This window comes from Electrophorus electricus, chromosome 3 (genome assembly GCF_013358815.1).
Source record: "Electrophorus electricus isolate fEleEle1 chromosome 3, fEleEle1.pri, whole genome shotgun sequence".
NCBI lineage: Eukaryota > Metazoa > Chordata > Actinopteri > Gymnotiformes > Gymnotidae > Electrophorus > Electrophorus electricus.
This window is the reverse complement of record NC_049537.1, coordinates 22,390,626-22,405,327: the sequence shown is the minus strand read 5'-3', so window position 1 is coordinate 22,405,327 and position 14,702 is coordinate 22,390,626. Positions and strand designations below refer to the sequence as shown.

The window sequence follows — 14,702 nt, the reverse complement described above, 5'->3', positions numbered from 1 at the left end:
CTGCTTTTTCCAAAGATATTTTCCCTCCCTAAGAGGCCGCAGAGAAGGGGGCCGCGGCGTGTCCGCTATGTGAAGGTTCAATGTCGTGGCTTTTTCCAGCCAGACAGTGGAACGCTAACAATCCTCTTTTCTGTTGTTACACTACAAGTGAAAAGAACACCGTGTTCTCCTGAACTCTGCGCTGTAGAAGGGAGGCCGACGAACCCTCCAAATTCCCTCTCCCTTAAAGCTATATCAGGCATTTCATTACAGAACGGCATGCATTGCGTGAACCGCTTTACCGATACGTTCCTTATCTTTCAAATGATAGACATTTTCAGTTGATTGAACAGCAGTTACAATTACTTGATCAGAAAGTAACAATTTAAGGTAATTATGTATACTAAATAAAAATATGATAATGGCTACACATTGCAAGGTTTTACATCTGAACATGTATATTTGTATGTACATGGACTGTTTCTGGATCATCTTTAATGATTTTTAACAAAGTGTCGCAGTCAGAAAAAAAAAAAAAAGGATGCAATGAAGCACTGTCTGCACAGAACAACCAAGCTGCAAACACAAAGCAACACATCAAATTAAAACGACAAACACAACGGAACTGTTTAAAGATTAAAGAACTATTCCAATATAATGTTTCATGCAAATTCTAGAATGGAGAGAGATGATGGACCCAAATACGCTTGTGTTTAACTTTGGCCGAACCTCTCCTTTTGCCACTAGGGGGCCGAGGGCTTCAGGAGGGGCAGCTAGGTTTACAAATGGGTATCTGCAGGACCTCTACTGGTCAGTGTCTGCCTTAGTTCATTTTCCATGTCTTCTTGTTGAATCAGCCGTCTTAAAGTAGGGAGAACGCTATACTACGAGAGGCTGTGCCCTCCAGGGCTGGAGCTGGCTAGCCCTGTCTTAGCTCCAGTCTAGCAATTTAGCTACGCTCCGGCTCCGGCTGCGAAGGTCACGGCGCTGGCACTCTAAGGGCCCCTTCGTCGGCTTCGTATGTTAAGGTGCGTTCGAATTTGAGTTCCATCATCCCTCCCCGGCGTTCTAGAGTCCAGGAGAGAGGTACCTGCGGCGCGGGAGGCTGGCCGAGGATCCGGGTTCTGATACAATACATTTGCCCCGTAGCTGTTGTGCAATGAGCAAAAGGGGAAGGGAGGGCTAAAAGAAAGAAAGAATGTTTCAGTCCAAGCAAATAAAGACAAAGCTTGTGGTCACAAGCAGAGGCATCTATGGCCAGGCCATTGGTCATCGATAACAACAAAAGCAAAAGGCAGAAGCAAAGCAACCCAGTGCAATGGCAGAAGGATCAAAGCAAGAAACCCGGCTTTTCCAGTGCAGACACCGCTCTGGGGGAGCTGCTCCCGTGAGCAGTTAATGCTCTTTTTGTTCACATGATGTCTGAGGTGTAAAGCCAGTATTTCTTGTGCATTTCTATCTTCACACAAATCACCTCGCGGTGGCTACAAAACAAAAAGGTTTATGCAAGCGTAAGGCATTTTCTCTTAGGGACCAACTCGAACGCATCTGCGCTCCATAAGCGCTACTGTTGTGAGCCATCTAAATTTCCTCAGCTCTGACCTAAACTTTCAATTCAGGCAATTATTTATTTAATTTAAAAAAATATGTCAGAGTCCAGTTTGAGAGGATCATGGTGTTAGCACCCCTTCCGTTCTAGCCAACAGCAGGGCAGAGACGGTCACTGCATGCCACAGCTGATAAGAGTAGACAGAGAAGAGCTTCATTACCAGCTGTACCGACTGGTGCTCGACAGGCGCACTGACCACGGACACTGGGCTGGCCGATCCGGACGTATCGACGTCGTCGGGGGCCGACCAAGCGGACGTGTCCTGTGGCAGGGATGTGGATCGCAGTGGATTCGGATTAAGATTTGCATTAAGCCTCAGCCTTAAAGCAGAAGTTTGGTCCTTGCACGCAGTAGTGTTAATGCGTCTCGTTACGACGACCCCGAGACACTACACCGGGTATTTAAGTGAGCTAGCAAAGGCTTGCAGCCGCCTGGGACCGACCTGTGTGACTCCGCGGGCGCGGAGCTCTCTCTCCAGCAACCGAAGGTCGGAGGCCACGGCCCTGAGGAGCAGGCGGAGGCGGCTGCCGATGACGTGCACCCGCTCCTGGGCCTCCAAGCACTCGCTGCCCTGAGCCTGTACCAGGAGCTGCACGGAGAGCTCCTGCAGGCTGCCCACCCTCTGCTCGGACTCGCACAGCTCCTGCTGGATTTGCTGCACACACGCAGGCCCAGGAGGCACGTTAGGCGTAGACGTAAAAGAGACGTAACACACACACACACACACACACACACACACACACACCTCTAGTGCTCTGTAATGGGCTTGCAAGGTGTGCGGCTCCAGTGCCTTTGAGATGGGAACGATCTCATTTCTTCTGCGCTCGATGTTCTCCAGCCAGAGCAGTAGGCCGTGGCTCAGCTCGTGAAACTCCTGCAGGGATGAGCGCAGCATTGGATTAAAGCACAGCACAGGACCGGCCTAAAACCCCACTGCGCTGCGCAGAGGCGTTTTTCACGCCAGGAAAAATCTGATGCAAAGTGCTTTCCAGTTTCTTTCTTTTTTTTTTGCATTTCACATGTGTTTGAAATATTTATCATTTTTGGAAAAATAAATCAATAAATAAAAGTCTTTAAAAAACATTTTTGCAAGTCAAATTTTGAGAAGAAGTTCTGGATCCAAACCTATGTTCTAGACATCTCATAGGAAACCAATAACTTTTTGAAAAATTTTAATTATTATGAGACTAGTGCTTATCTGCATTAATGTTTTGTTGTATTAGTGTTTATTCATGTATTATCAATGCTTTTGATGGAAATAAACTCCAGGTATCTTTCAGTTTCAAGTCTTTGCACAGCACTGGACACAGAAATAACTATTTGGAGGTATATGTAGTATGTGGGTGAATGGCTATTTGTATTTGTGCACAAGAAATTAAAAATGCCACTTTTTAATCAAATGAGTTATTGTGTGTAAATGTGTGTATATGCACCCACCTGGCACCGCATCAGAGCGTCCTGTAGCGCTCCTCTCCACTGCTGCAGTGTCTTGCCCAGTCGGTCCCAGCGGGAGTTCATCTCCTTCAGTCTGCTTCTCAGCTTCCAGCTCTCCTCCGAGTCTGATTGGTGGAGGCCAGCGCCGCTCAAGTTGATGGACAGGACTTTGGACTTATGGGCATCCATTACCCTCTGGAGCTCCTGTTGAGAATCCAGAGTCGGGAAATCTGAGAGTGTGTGTAAAGAAGCTGTACCTGACAGCTAACATTGGTAAACCGTGTGAGTGTGTGAGTAAAAATGGACACAGCTCCATATCCAGTCACTGATATGAGTGTTGGTATAGCTTTAAGTTATTAAAGTCTTTGAACTGAGCTGAAATATAGGGAGTATTTGTGCTTAAAAGTAACTCTCTCGGCCGCTGTATTAAGAAGAGGGTCTGTGTATGCTGGTTAGTGGTGTTCTGTTTTTAGACTGGTTTATTTTTGGAATGCTGTGATCACTGCCAACTACCTTCTCTGATACTGAGGTCACATTGTTGAGACTGTGTGTCATGTTACAAGCGCTTTTTGCAGTAATCATTGTGCCATTTGCTGTTTGCATGACATAGCATGCGTCCATTGTGAATTAGAACAAACCCAAGCGCATAAACAAGGGCATACCTTCAACTTTCTGATTCTTTGCTCAATGGTGTGGATGTTTGTGCTTAGGTCCTTTCCTCTTAGCTTGGCCAGCTCCTCTTCTGTCTGGCTAAGCTGTGCCTCCATAGCTTCCAGTTCAGAGGTGAGCTGTTGCCATAGTAGCAGGTCTTCACTCTGACTGTGCTCTAAGTTGGTGGACTGAGCCTGAATCAGCTCCCAGCGTTCGATCACACCTGCAGGACCATTAATTACAATTCAGTACACGAACATGTTTGCAACTCTTACGTTCCTCAAAAGATTTGGTCTTTGTATTGGCTAAACTGTGTACAGATCTATAACCTGTGCTCTGCATCTCCGTGTTCGTTAAAATCGTGTACATAGCTGCATAGTTCTCTAACCTGTGCTCTGTGTTGGTTATATCTGTATAGTTCTCTAACCTGTGCTGTGTGTGTCTGTGTTGGTTATATCTGTATAGTTCTCTAACCTGTGCAGTGCATGTATAGATCTCTAACCTGTGCTCTGCGTGTCTGTGCTGGTTATATCTGGATAGCTCTCTAACCTGTGTTCTGCGTGTATAGTTCTCTAACCTGTGCTCTGCATGTTTGTGTTGGTTATTTCTGTATAGTTCTCTAACCTGTGCTGTGTGTGTCTGTGTTGGTTATATCTGTATAGTTCTCTAACCTGTGCTCTTTGTGTCTGTGTTGGTTATAGCTTGATAGCTCTCTAACCTGTGCTCTGCATGTTTGTGTTGGTTATATCTGTATAGTTCTCTAACCTGTGCTCTGTGTGTCTGTGTTGGTTATAGCTTGATAGCTCTCTAACCTGTGCCCTGCATGTCTGTGTTGGTTATATCTGGATAGCTCTCTAACCTGTGCTCTGCGTGTATAGTTCTCTAACCTGTGCTCTGCGTGTCTGTGTTGTTTATATCTGGATAGCTCTCTAACCTGTGCTCTGTATGTATAGTTCTCTAACCTGTGCTCTGTGTGTCTGTGTTGGTTATATCTGTATAGTTCTCTAACCTGTGCTCTGCGTGTCTGTGTTGTTTATATCTGGATTGCTCTCTAACCTGTGCTCTGTGTGTCTGTGTTGGTTATATCTGTATAGTTCTCTAACCTGTGCTCTGTGTGTCTGTGTTGGTTATATCTGTATAGTTCAGTAACCTGTGCTCTGCGTGTCTGTGTTGGTTATATCTGTATAGTTCAGTAACCTGTGCTCTGCGTGTCTGTGTTGGTTATATCTGTATAGTTCAGTAACCTGTGCTCTGTATGTATAGTTCTCTAACCTGTGCTCTGCGTGTCTGTGTTGGTTATATCTGTATAGTTCAGTAACCTGTGCTCTGTGTGTCTGTGTTGGTTATATCTGTATAGTTCAGTAACCTGTGCTCTGTGTGTCTGTGTTGGTTATATCTGTATAGTTCAGTAACCTGTGCTCTGTATGTATAGTTCTCTAACCTGTGCTCTGTGTGTCTGTGTTGGTTATATCTGTATAGTTCAGTAACCTGTGCTCTGCGTGTCTGTGTTGGTTATATCTGTATAGTTCAGTAACCTGTGCTCTGCGTGTCTGTGTTGGTTATATCTGTATAGTTCTCTAACCTGTGCTCTGCGTGTCTGTGTTGGTTATATCTGTATAGTTCAGTAACCTGTGCTCTGCGTGTCTGTGTTGGTTATATCTGTATAGTTCAGTAACCTGTGCTCTGCGTGTCTGTGTTGGTTATATCTGTATAGTTCAGTAACCTGTGCTCTGTGTGTCTGTGTTGACAGGGTTTCCAAGTCCTGGCAGGTCATCCTCCTCCTCCTCCAGCTCTCCCTCTGCTCTCTTCAGAGCATCTATACTGCCCCGGCAGTCTCCCATCAACCGCATCTATACACACACACACACACACACACACACACACACACACACACACACACACACACAATGGAAACGTGGAAGAGCAAACATCCTTCATAGAAGTTATGTAATCACAACACTCAATAGAAGTGGGTTTTTTTTACATTTCTAAACAGTAACTATATTTCGATTCCAAATACACAGCAATGGCAATTTGGTCTTACCACAGTTTTGTTATTGTTACTGCTACCAAAGCACTTTTCTCTCCTTGTCTAAACATTGGTCTGTAACAGGCCTGGGCATTACTGAGGGACTCATACTTACATAACCCGAGTATGAGGTGCTGGGGCTGTGAGACTCCAGTACATGACGAGCGTTCTCACCTGCGGGAAGGTATTGTGCCGCGGGTTACCACAGTGTGTGAACAGCGGGACGGTACATACCCCGGGCTGAGGGACAGGACGGAAAGATGCATGCAAACCCGTCTGGGAACCCATTTCCCGTCTATGCTACTTATGGAAGACAGTAGTGAATTAGGTACACGGATAGAACTGCACGGTTACATGAAAGGGTAACGGGCTCTTCGCCAACGGCCGTCCGCACGCACGTACCACCTGCAGCCTCCCGAGACAAAGCAGCACAGATGTGCTTCTGGTTTGAGTGTTATGGCATTGCGCTGATGTTACGGGGAAGAACACGGGATGTGACAATGAACTGGGCAGCATGCTGTGGTGAGGAAAGTTAATAGCATGCCCTGACTCGCTGCCTACCAGAGGAAGACCTCAGTGTGTTTTCTGTCAGTTTTATATAAGCCTCAGGGCTCTCGGGGATCACTATGTCTGTGAAGAGAAGGATATACGACAGAACATGCCAGCGGTTCGTTTGAAAGATAAGTAATTACAAGCAAGTACATCTCACATCCCACATCTACCCACTATTGCTTAGAAAGCACGTTTAAATACACGTATGCACGCGTACACACACACACACACACACACACACTCACACACACTCACACACACACACACACACACACACACACACACACACACACACACACACACACCTGTGAGAGCTGCTGTTGCACTGCATAGAATGTCTTCATCTTCCTCTTGACCTTGCCCCCTCTTTGGCGATGAGATGGTATGCCCCATGGGTTCCAGGTCATAGTCATGGTCCCACTCCAAGGGAATCGAGTCTACGCTAGCAGGGGTGTCTCGGCCTGAGCAGCTGGCATGAAGAGGCACCATGGTAACAGAGGGAGGTCTGCTATTGCTGCTTCCTTCTTCCCACTGGAGGTCGGCGAGGTCACATGACCCTCCCAGTTCAAACTCGCGGTCTGAACCATCATACTCATCATCGGTAAACTGAGAATGAAGAAAAATAATTATCTGTTTATATAAGTCCAAAAATCATATGGAAAACATTAAATGTTTTGCACTGGCTTTTATTTAGAAATAAGTATATGTGTGTTTCTGTGCATTTGTGTGTGTGTGTGTGTGTGTCTCACCGGCAGGCGCGTGAGTTTCCTGTAGTAGCGCTCCACGCGGCCGAACACCTCTCTGCAGTATCTCTGTAGCTCGTCCAGTTCCTCGTCTATAACGGCGGCGTCCAGAGGCTCACTCTTCTCCATCAGAGCCTCGCCCTGCTTGAACACACTTGCCATCTTCCCAGAATTCAGCTCAATCTCGTGCTGGAACGCCTGCCACGCACCAGCCGACAGCATGGGGTCAGAACACCCAGTCTCCGGTACTCTTAACGCTCCGTACTACATTACGCTTTCCATGAGTTTAAATAAATTACGGAATTTGCCAGATAAACCGAGCCCTCACCCTCAGCTGTTTGATCTTGGCCTGGACGTCACACTCAGAGAAGTGCTCTATGTTGGTAAGCTGCAGGTCCATCTCGGTGAGCCACACGAGAATGCTGTCTCGAGCTGTCTCAAACTCCTCCCGCTGGCAAATGAAGTGCTGCAGGGGGAGGAGGTCAACCAGTCACACCGTGGACCTTTGACCTTTATCACGCTGACTACGGTTGGAGAAGTCTCTGAATGGATAATCTGACCTTTCTGAATGAATAATCTGACCTTTCTGAATGGATAATGTGACCTTTCTGGAAGGCTAATCCACAGAGTGGTGCTGATGTTTACAGAATTGGGAAGATGCTCTTTCCCAGAGCGGCTTGTGGTACTGAGAACATATAAGCGTTTTAACCCGCGCCCTTTCTGGGGATCGAACCCCTGACCGCGGTGCTGCTAGCGCTTCGCTCTGGCCTGTTCTGGCTGGGCGGGTGGTGTGAGTAGGGACCTTTAGCCTGCGCAGGATGGCGCCGACCCTCCGCTGCAGCGTGTCCCAGCGCCGGTTCCCGTCGTGCACCATCTGGCGTAGCCGGCAGGACGAGTCTGTGCGGTTCTCGCGGGCCAGACGCCGGTACTGCTTGTTGATGAGCTCCAGCTGGGTCAGGCACTCCTGCACCTGCCTCTGGAATGCCTGCACACAGCACCAGCACCAATCACACCGCGCGATACCATCACCGACTCATGGGCCGGTTCAAAGGACCAGAAATGCACGCAATGCATGTTGATGTTTTTGAACGCTGTATAATTTCATATTTCATATCTCCTGAATTGCCTCCAGTTTAGAAAGCCTATGTGCTCCCTTACTTGGAAACGTTTGACTTTCCTAAAACTTCTGCTAAGTGCTGTTGACGGTGAGGTATACGCAGGGATGCGTGTACTGACCCACTGTCTGCTCACAGGAATGTGTACAGGCGAATTGCCGACACATAACACTGCTCAGGAGAATCTGGTGGCTGTTTTCTGATCTTTCACTCTCTGCAGAAATGCTGTCTTTCTCTCACTCTCTATCATGCTCTCCCTCTCTCCCGCTCACTCAGCCAATTTGATTTTCACTAAAAAGATTTAGACTAAAACTTATCCCATTGTGAGCTTTTCTGCCACAGTACTTAAAAGATCCCGGATCTCTGCTCCAGAAACCTTAAACACTTAGACACTTAGGCTTCTCCAAACAGTTTGATGCACCGAAGTACGACTGGTCGCACAACTGTAAAAAGGACAGAGGAGGAATAACTAGTTTGACTGCTTTTCCCCCTTCAACCGTTTTACCTCGAACTTCTTGAGTTCCTCTTTGGCGACGGTGTAGAGCACACCGGAAGAGTTGGGGAGAGCTGCTGTCCTCTCAGACGCTTTCAGCCAGTCCTCGAAACGCGAGTAATCATCCAGAAACTTCTGCCACAGCCTCCATGTCTCCTCAATCCTGCAAACAGCGCTGAGTTATCTATCACCGAAGCTCATTTACGGAAGAGGTACGTTCAAAAGCCCATCTCCAGAAGTTATCTTCAGAAGTTAATCTACAGAAGAGTTATCTACAGAGGTTCATCTACAGAAGAGTTATCCATCTTCAGAAGCTCATCTACCGAAGTCATCTTCAATTATCTACAGAAGATAACTGGACTTATATAATTTAAGCAGAAAACACCTGCCCTCAAACATTACTCCAAAAATATTTGATCATCTTCACTTGACCAATAATAAATCTTGCACAACATACAACCATACGCATGCACACACACACACACACACACACACACACACACACACACGCGCACACACACACGCACTTGAGCCTGCGCTCCATGGCCACTGCGCAGATGTTCCTCCAGCGGCGGTCCAGGCCACGCGTGGCCTGCTGGATGGAGTCGCACTCCGTCTCTGTGGCGCACGCATCGCAGTCGTGCAGCAGCACCTCACACAGGTTCAGCACAGATGCCACACCCGTGCTGTGCTTCTCGATGTCCCGCTGCAAATCCTGCAGGGCACAGGAACTTTCACTCTCGCTCCCGCGCTTCGGCAGGTTTGTGCATGGGTGTGTGTGTGGGTGGGCTGTGCTCGTGAGTGCACATGCACGTCTTACCTGCTGCTGGCTGAGTTTTTTCTGGATTTCACTTGTGTCACAGGTGTCGTACACTATGGGCCGTGAGAGCTCGGTCTCGATGTGAGACAGCCAGGACCGTAAGCTGCTCATGTTCTTATCCAACTGCTGGACAGCCACTAGAGTCTCCCTCAGCTTCTTCACCCTGAGAGAGAGAGAGAGAGAGAAAGAGAGAGAGAGAGAGAAAGAGAGAGAGAGAGAGAGAGAGAGAGAGAGAGGGGAAAAAGAGAGGATAGACACATTTAAAAATCTATTCCTATAGTTGCAATCTAGCACTGATCTAGTGTAATGGAGAAGACAGCTTAGCCAATAGTGTACAGTCATGGCCAAAGGTTCTGAGACAGACACAAATTTTGGTTTTCACAAAATTAGATTGGTTTTACTGCCTCAGTTTTTTGTGAGATGTTTATATGGTATAGTGAAGTACAATTAGAAGCATTTTATAAGTTAAAAAAACAAACAAACAAAAACTTAATCCAGTTTAAGCAAAGACTTAATATTTACAGTGTTGACCCTTCTTTTTTAGGACTTTTGAAATTCGCCTTGGGATGTTGGGAGAAGTTGCTATTGGAGGATGTTTTGATACCATTCCTTATTCGTGGCAGTGTTCTTAGGCAAAAGTTTGATCAAACCCACTCCCTTGGATGAGAAGCAACCCCACACATGAATGGTCTCAGGATGCCTCACTGTTGGCATGACAGGACTCATGGTAGCGCTCACCTTTTCTTCTCTGGACAATCATTTGTCCAGATGTCCCAAACAGTCCAAAGGCGGCTTCATCAGAGAAAATAACTTCATGTCTGGGGTTGCTTCTCATCCGAGGGATGATTTGCTCAAATCATAGTTTTTCCTAAGAACACTGCCATGAATAAGGAATGATATCAAGACATCCTCCAATAGCAACTTCTCCCAACGATCCAATTTGGTGATGAACAATGCTTTTTCCAGCAAGACAGAGCACCATGTCACAAGGGGAAAGTGATAACCAAGTGGCTCGGTGAACAAAACATTGAAATTTTGTGTCCATGGCCAGGAAACTCCCCAGATCTTAATCCCATTGAGAACCTGTGGTCAGTCCACAAGTCTTTGCTTAAACTGGACGCATTATGAAATGGTAATAATCGTACTTCTCTGTACCTTAAACAGCTGACAAAAGGATCTAAAAAAACTGAGGCAATAAACTTTGAAACCCCAAATTTGTGTCAGTCTCAAACTTTTTGCCACAACTGTACATGCATCAGTTGCTCTTCATGCGGGATTCACTCAACCATGGAAAATCAAGAGTCTACAAAACAGTTACACAAAAATTTGTCATTTTAGCCCAAAGATGAACAGAAAGCTAATCCAGCGATTAAACTTTGTCAGTGTTCCAGTTTTGCAGAGGCGACTGGATAGTTTTCAGATTGCTATGACAATGTCGAAGTAGAATAACTAATAACTGCTATGTCTGAAAAGTAATGTGACATGTGAAACCGTCTGAGCAGAGAGCTGTGCGTAATACTGCACTGCCTATTAAATGTCTATTAAAAGTCCCACACATGTGCTTACAAATACAGTGTGAGGTGCTGTATGGGTCTCCATTTCTCTCTTGTCTTACCAGCTGGGAATGGCACTCGTTTTTTTGCATTTGTAAAACACACACATACAGGATTTCACTTTGTGCTACAAAAACAAGGCATGAGGTGAAGATTGCCAGTGAAAGATAAAACACCCTCATGTGGCCTCGGTATGCCCAAAAAATAATAAACGCTGATCCGAGGCTCATTCCTCAAGCCCGATGCAAGATAACAGCCACGGTGGCAAACAACTCAACAAATAAAGAAAAAGTGCAGGCGTCTCTCCGCAGGAGCTTCTGTCAAAGGCGACGTCGCGGTCATTATGGCTGTGCGCTATCGAGACATAACCCGATTTCTGGAGTTCTTCACATGCAACGGAGAAGCAGTGAATACTACCTGGCACTAAGCACCACACCCGAGTGAATTACGCACTCAGAACAATTGAAAAAAAGCCTCTTTGGTGCAGCTGTAAGTGGCAACAAGCGTTATAGCACATTAACAAAGGGGGAGAGAGGTCCTGCCTGCTCACGTCGCAGTCACAGTCTGGCAGCTCCGAGTCTTGGCTTGGGCACTGCGCCATGTTCTCCGTACCCACATCCAGCACCATGGGGATAAGCTCGGCTATTTCCAGTCAAACGCCCAAGAGAAACAGAAAAACCCTCTGCCTTCTTCAAACTTCTGGCTCGTCTAAACGGTGGTCTGTACCGACTTTCTCTACCTCCTCCTGCTGTGTGTGTGTGTGTGTGTGTGTGTGAGGTATGTGAGAGACAACTGCTCTTGAGGAAAGGCATGTAGTCATGACTAGTGGCTGAGAGTGACAAGTACCACTGCAGCTAAAATAAGACTACAGTCATTAGCACATGCTGGCAGGTGCACTGTAATACTACCAGCCATGAGTATGAGTGTGTGTGTGTAAGATAACTTGTACTCTAGACACTGTAGATCAAAATCACTTTTTATGTCATTATTATCGCTTAGTTAAGTAGTTAAACAATGCTATAAGCTCCTATATTTTGGGAATCCTAAAGATGACCAATGGGAATAAATTATAAGAACAGGATAGTGAAAATATACAGCTGACCATATTCAGATGACTTCCATGCTTTCTGTCACATGATGGCATGGAAGAATGACACGCCCCCACATCTCAACCCCCTCCCCCTCCCCATCTCACTCCCCCTACAAACATCTCACTCCTCACACATCTCACTCTTTTGCCATTTGGTTGTTCTTCACATTGTGCAGAAGGAATCAAAGGTCTGCTGTGGTGGCAGATTTGGAGCAAACATGATACAACCGTCTGTTTATAGGCCGAGCCCAAACAAGCAGGAACCAACTCCTGTCACACAAGCCCTTTGAGGATAAGGCTGCCAGCCCCTGGGTTCCTCCACCGAAAGTTCAGTCCAGTCTAAGTGTCAGGACCTGTCTGACCACCGTGGACCAGCTGTACCCAACTGGTTAGTATGTATGTGCCATCTATTCTCCTGAAGAGTTCAAAAACTGTGCCTGGGTGCCATGGAGACCGCCGCTGGTCCTACTGCTGGTTTGTGCTTAGTTGCTTAGTGTGCAGACTCTGAAATAGTCCTCATTAAATAACCTGAGTAAATATTTTTTAGTAATTTCTTAAGGCTTATAAGCTGCTCCTAGAAAGTTTAAAAGCAACTTTACTTATTGTTTGGAGGGGGCTGGGGAATGCAGAGTATGTTGAATGGGAAAAAAAAACAAACACGACGTGCTTAATTGGCAAAGTTCTCCTAGAAAATGCTAAAGGACAGAACAGTTTCTTTTGGGGTCTTTTCTCTTTCTCTTTCACAATCTTTTAGCACTCTGAAGTGTCAGAGCGTTGACCCCTACTAGGTGTGATACTGGACTATAGCTCCCCTGGGCTTAAATACAGAGCCCAGCAGGCGCACACTCAGCGCCGACTAGCAGGTGTTTAACCCAAAGGATCCTGGGAAGTGGAGTTCCCGGGGCTGAGAGGTCCTGCTCTCCTAGCATGCTGCCTAGGCCCCCTGATGGTTGCCAGCAGTGCAGGCTAGAACCTTATAATTGGTTTGCCATCTGGTGTTGATCACAGGAGGAGGGCTTCCCCTTCTGAGTCTTAGTTCCTCTCAAGGTTCTCAGGGAGACAACGCGTGTTGTAAAAACAGTTACTGTGATATAAGGCATTTATTTCAATATGCATTAGAAAAATTCAAATGCTTTATACATATGTGAAGCAAGGCAGCAGTATCCGGCGGAGGGGAGGGGAGGGGGGGCGTGTGAGCGTGGGGGCTGGGCGGGATGTCGTTGTGTGTCCTGCACTCACCGGGCAGCGATGAGGTCAAGCAGGTGCTGCCAGCGCTCGTTGGCTTTGCTCAGTTTGTACTGGATCTCGGTCGCCTTGTTCTCCTGGCTGGCTTGGGCCAGTCGTTCCCCCATCTGCTTGAGCTGCAGTTTGTTCTCCCTCGCCACTGAGATCTCCTCCTGACAGTCCTGGTTCACCACACACACACGCACGCACGCACACACGCACGCACCATATTACAGTTGTGCAGAATCATTGTTGTTGGTAACCTTTTAAACTAAAACTAAACGTAAAATTAAAATGACAGTTCAAACTATTTAATATATAAAGACAATATTGCTAAATAAAAATGTTTGTTTTTTTTAAGAATGGAAAAGAATAACTTCCATTAAATGATAGGAATATAGGAAGCAAGCAAAAGAAATGGTGAGAAACCTTTGAGGATTATTTACAGCTATCAAGCACCACCATGTTCATTATAAACTAGACCCACTGAAGGCAAAACAAGAAATTAGAGGTAAACTCCCAAGAGGACGCTGGGCTGTGGCAGTCTGGCTCACCTTGGTCAGTTTCTTGATCATCTCCTCAATTGTGATGTCACAATTCTGTGACACTTTGCTCTCCATGTGGGTGAGCCACTCACACAGCTCCCGGTTCTTCTCATTAAAGAGGACCCACTCGTTTAGTTTCTCACTCACCTGCTGCCTTCGCAGGGCCAGCTACACACACACACGCACACGCACGCACACATACGCACGCACACACAGACACAGGACAAAAAAAACATACAAACATTTTGCAAGAATATATAAAGGTCTTCTCTTTTAACCACAACATAAGTTATTTCCTTCGAAAGTATGGGAACTGTGCTACATGCCATGACTGCAGGGAAAAAAACAAACAAGCAAAGAAACAACAAAAAAAATCACAGTCTTAAGAGGACATGGTGTATCATGTTTTGAAAATAGGTTGAGAATAGTTCTGTATATATCAGTATAAGCCAGTGTATCATCAAGTGTGTAAACAACAGAAGTGGACATTCCAGGTTCTGAGAAATTACAGAAGAGTATCTTGCATTACAGATCTGATCTCACTAGCTAATTCTATTCAGGAAGTTTGAGCAAAAGCCCAGGGAGGACTTTTACTTTCAGAACCCGGAATGCCCATACGTGGTAAACAAAGACAACGCGGTGACGTGCTCAGAAAGGGGTGTTTGTAGCAAAACGCATAGTCAATACTCCGGCATGTGGATCTGTTAACTGTATCCCCACAATCAGATACAGTGAGCAGAGTTATTCGGACAAGTATATTCAGCAGGCTTTCTAAAAGAGGTCTGTATATAAAAAAAGCAGTTTGGTCTTTATATTTGACTGTAACTTAACAGTACAATGTGAGAAGGATAATGAGCTTGGAATC

At 46.1% G+C, this 14,702-nt stretch overlaps 1 protein-coding gene across 1 annotated transcript in view; it reads right to left on the bottom strand.

The window, feature by feature from the left end:
* syne1a (spectrin repeat containing, nuclear envelope 1a) overlaps positions 1 to 14,702 on the bottom strand; it is a 92,585-nt gene that overhangs the window by 2,091 nt on the left and 75,792 nt on the right. Inside the window, exons 120-137 of the mRNA XM_035523949.1 lie at positions 13,847 to 14,005; positions 13,308 to 13,474; positions 9,426 to 9,588; positions 9,133 to 9,320; positions 8,618 to 8,768; positions 7,800 to 7,982; positions 7,326 to 7,463; positions 7,004 to 7,195; positions 6,560 to 6,860; positions 6,264 to 6,332; positions 5,818 to 5,876; positions 5,397 to 5,523; positions 3,685 to 3,896; positions 3,026 to 3,226; positions 2,334 to 2,462; positions 2,031 to 2,243; positions 1,749 to 1,850; positions 1,070 to 1,161 (exon numbers count right to left, since the gene is read on the bottom strand). Coding sequence (XP_035379842.1) covers positions 1,070 to 1,161; positions 1,749 to 1,850; positions 2,031 to 2,243; positions 2,334 to 2,462; positions 3,026 to 3,226; positions 3,685 to 3,896; positions 5,397 to 5,523; positions 5,818 to 5,876; positions 6,264 to 6,332; positions 6,560 to 6,860; positions 7,004 to 7,195; positions 7,326 to 7,463; positions 7,800 to 7,982; positions 8,618 to 8,768; positions 9,133 to 9,320; positions 9,426 to 9,588; positions 13,308 to 13,474; positions 13,847 to 14,005 — 2,846 coding nt within the window. The remainder of the gene's footprint in view (positions 1 to 1,069; positions 1,162 to 1,748; positions 1,851 to 2,030; positions 2,244 to 2,333; positions 2,463 to 3,025; positions 3,227 to 3,684; positions 3,897 to 5,396; positions 5,524 to 5,817; positions 5,877 to 6,263; positions 6,333 to 6,559; positions 6,861 to 7,003; positions 7,196 to 7,325; positions 7,464 to 7,799; positions 7,983 to 8,617; positions 8,769 to 9,132; positions 9,321 to 9,425; positions 9,589 to 13,307; positions 13,475 to 13,846; positions 14,006 to 14,702) is intronic.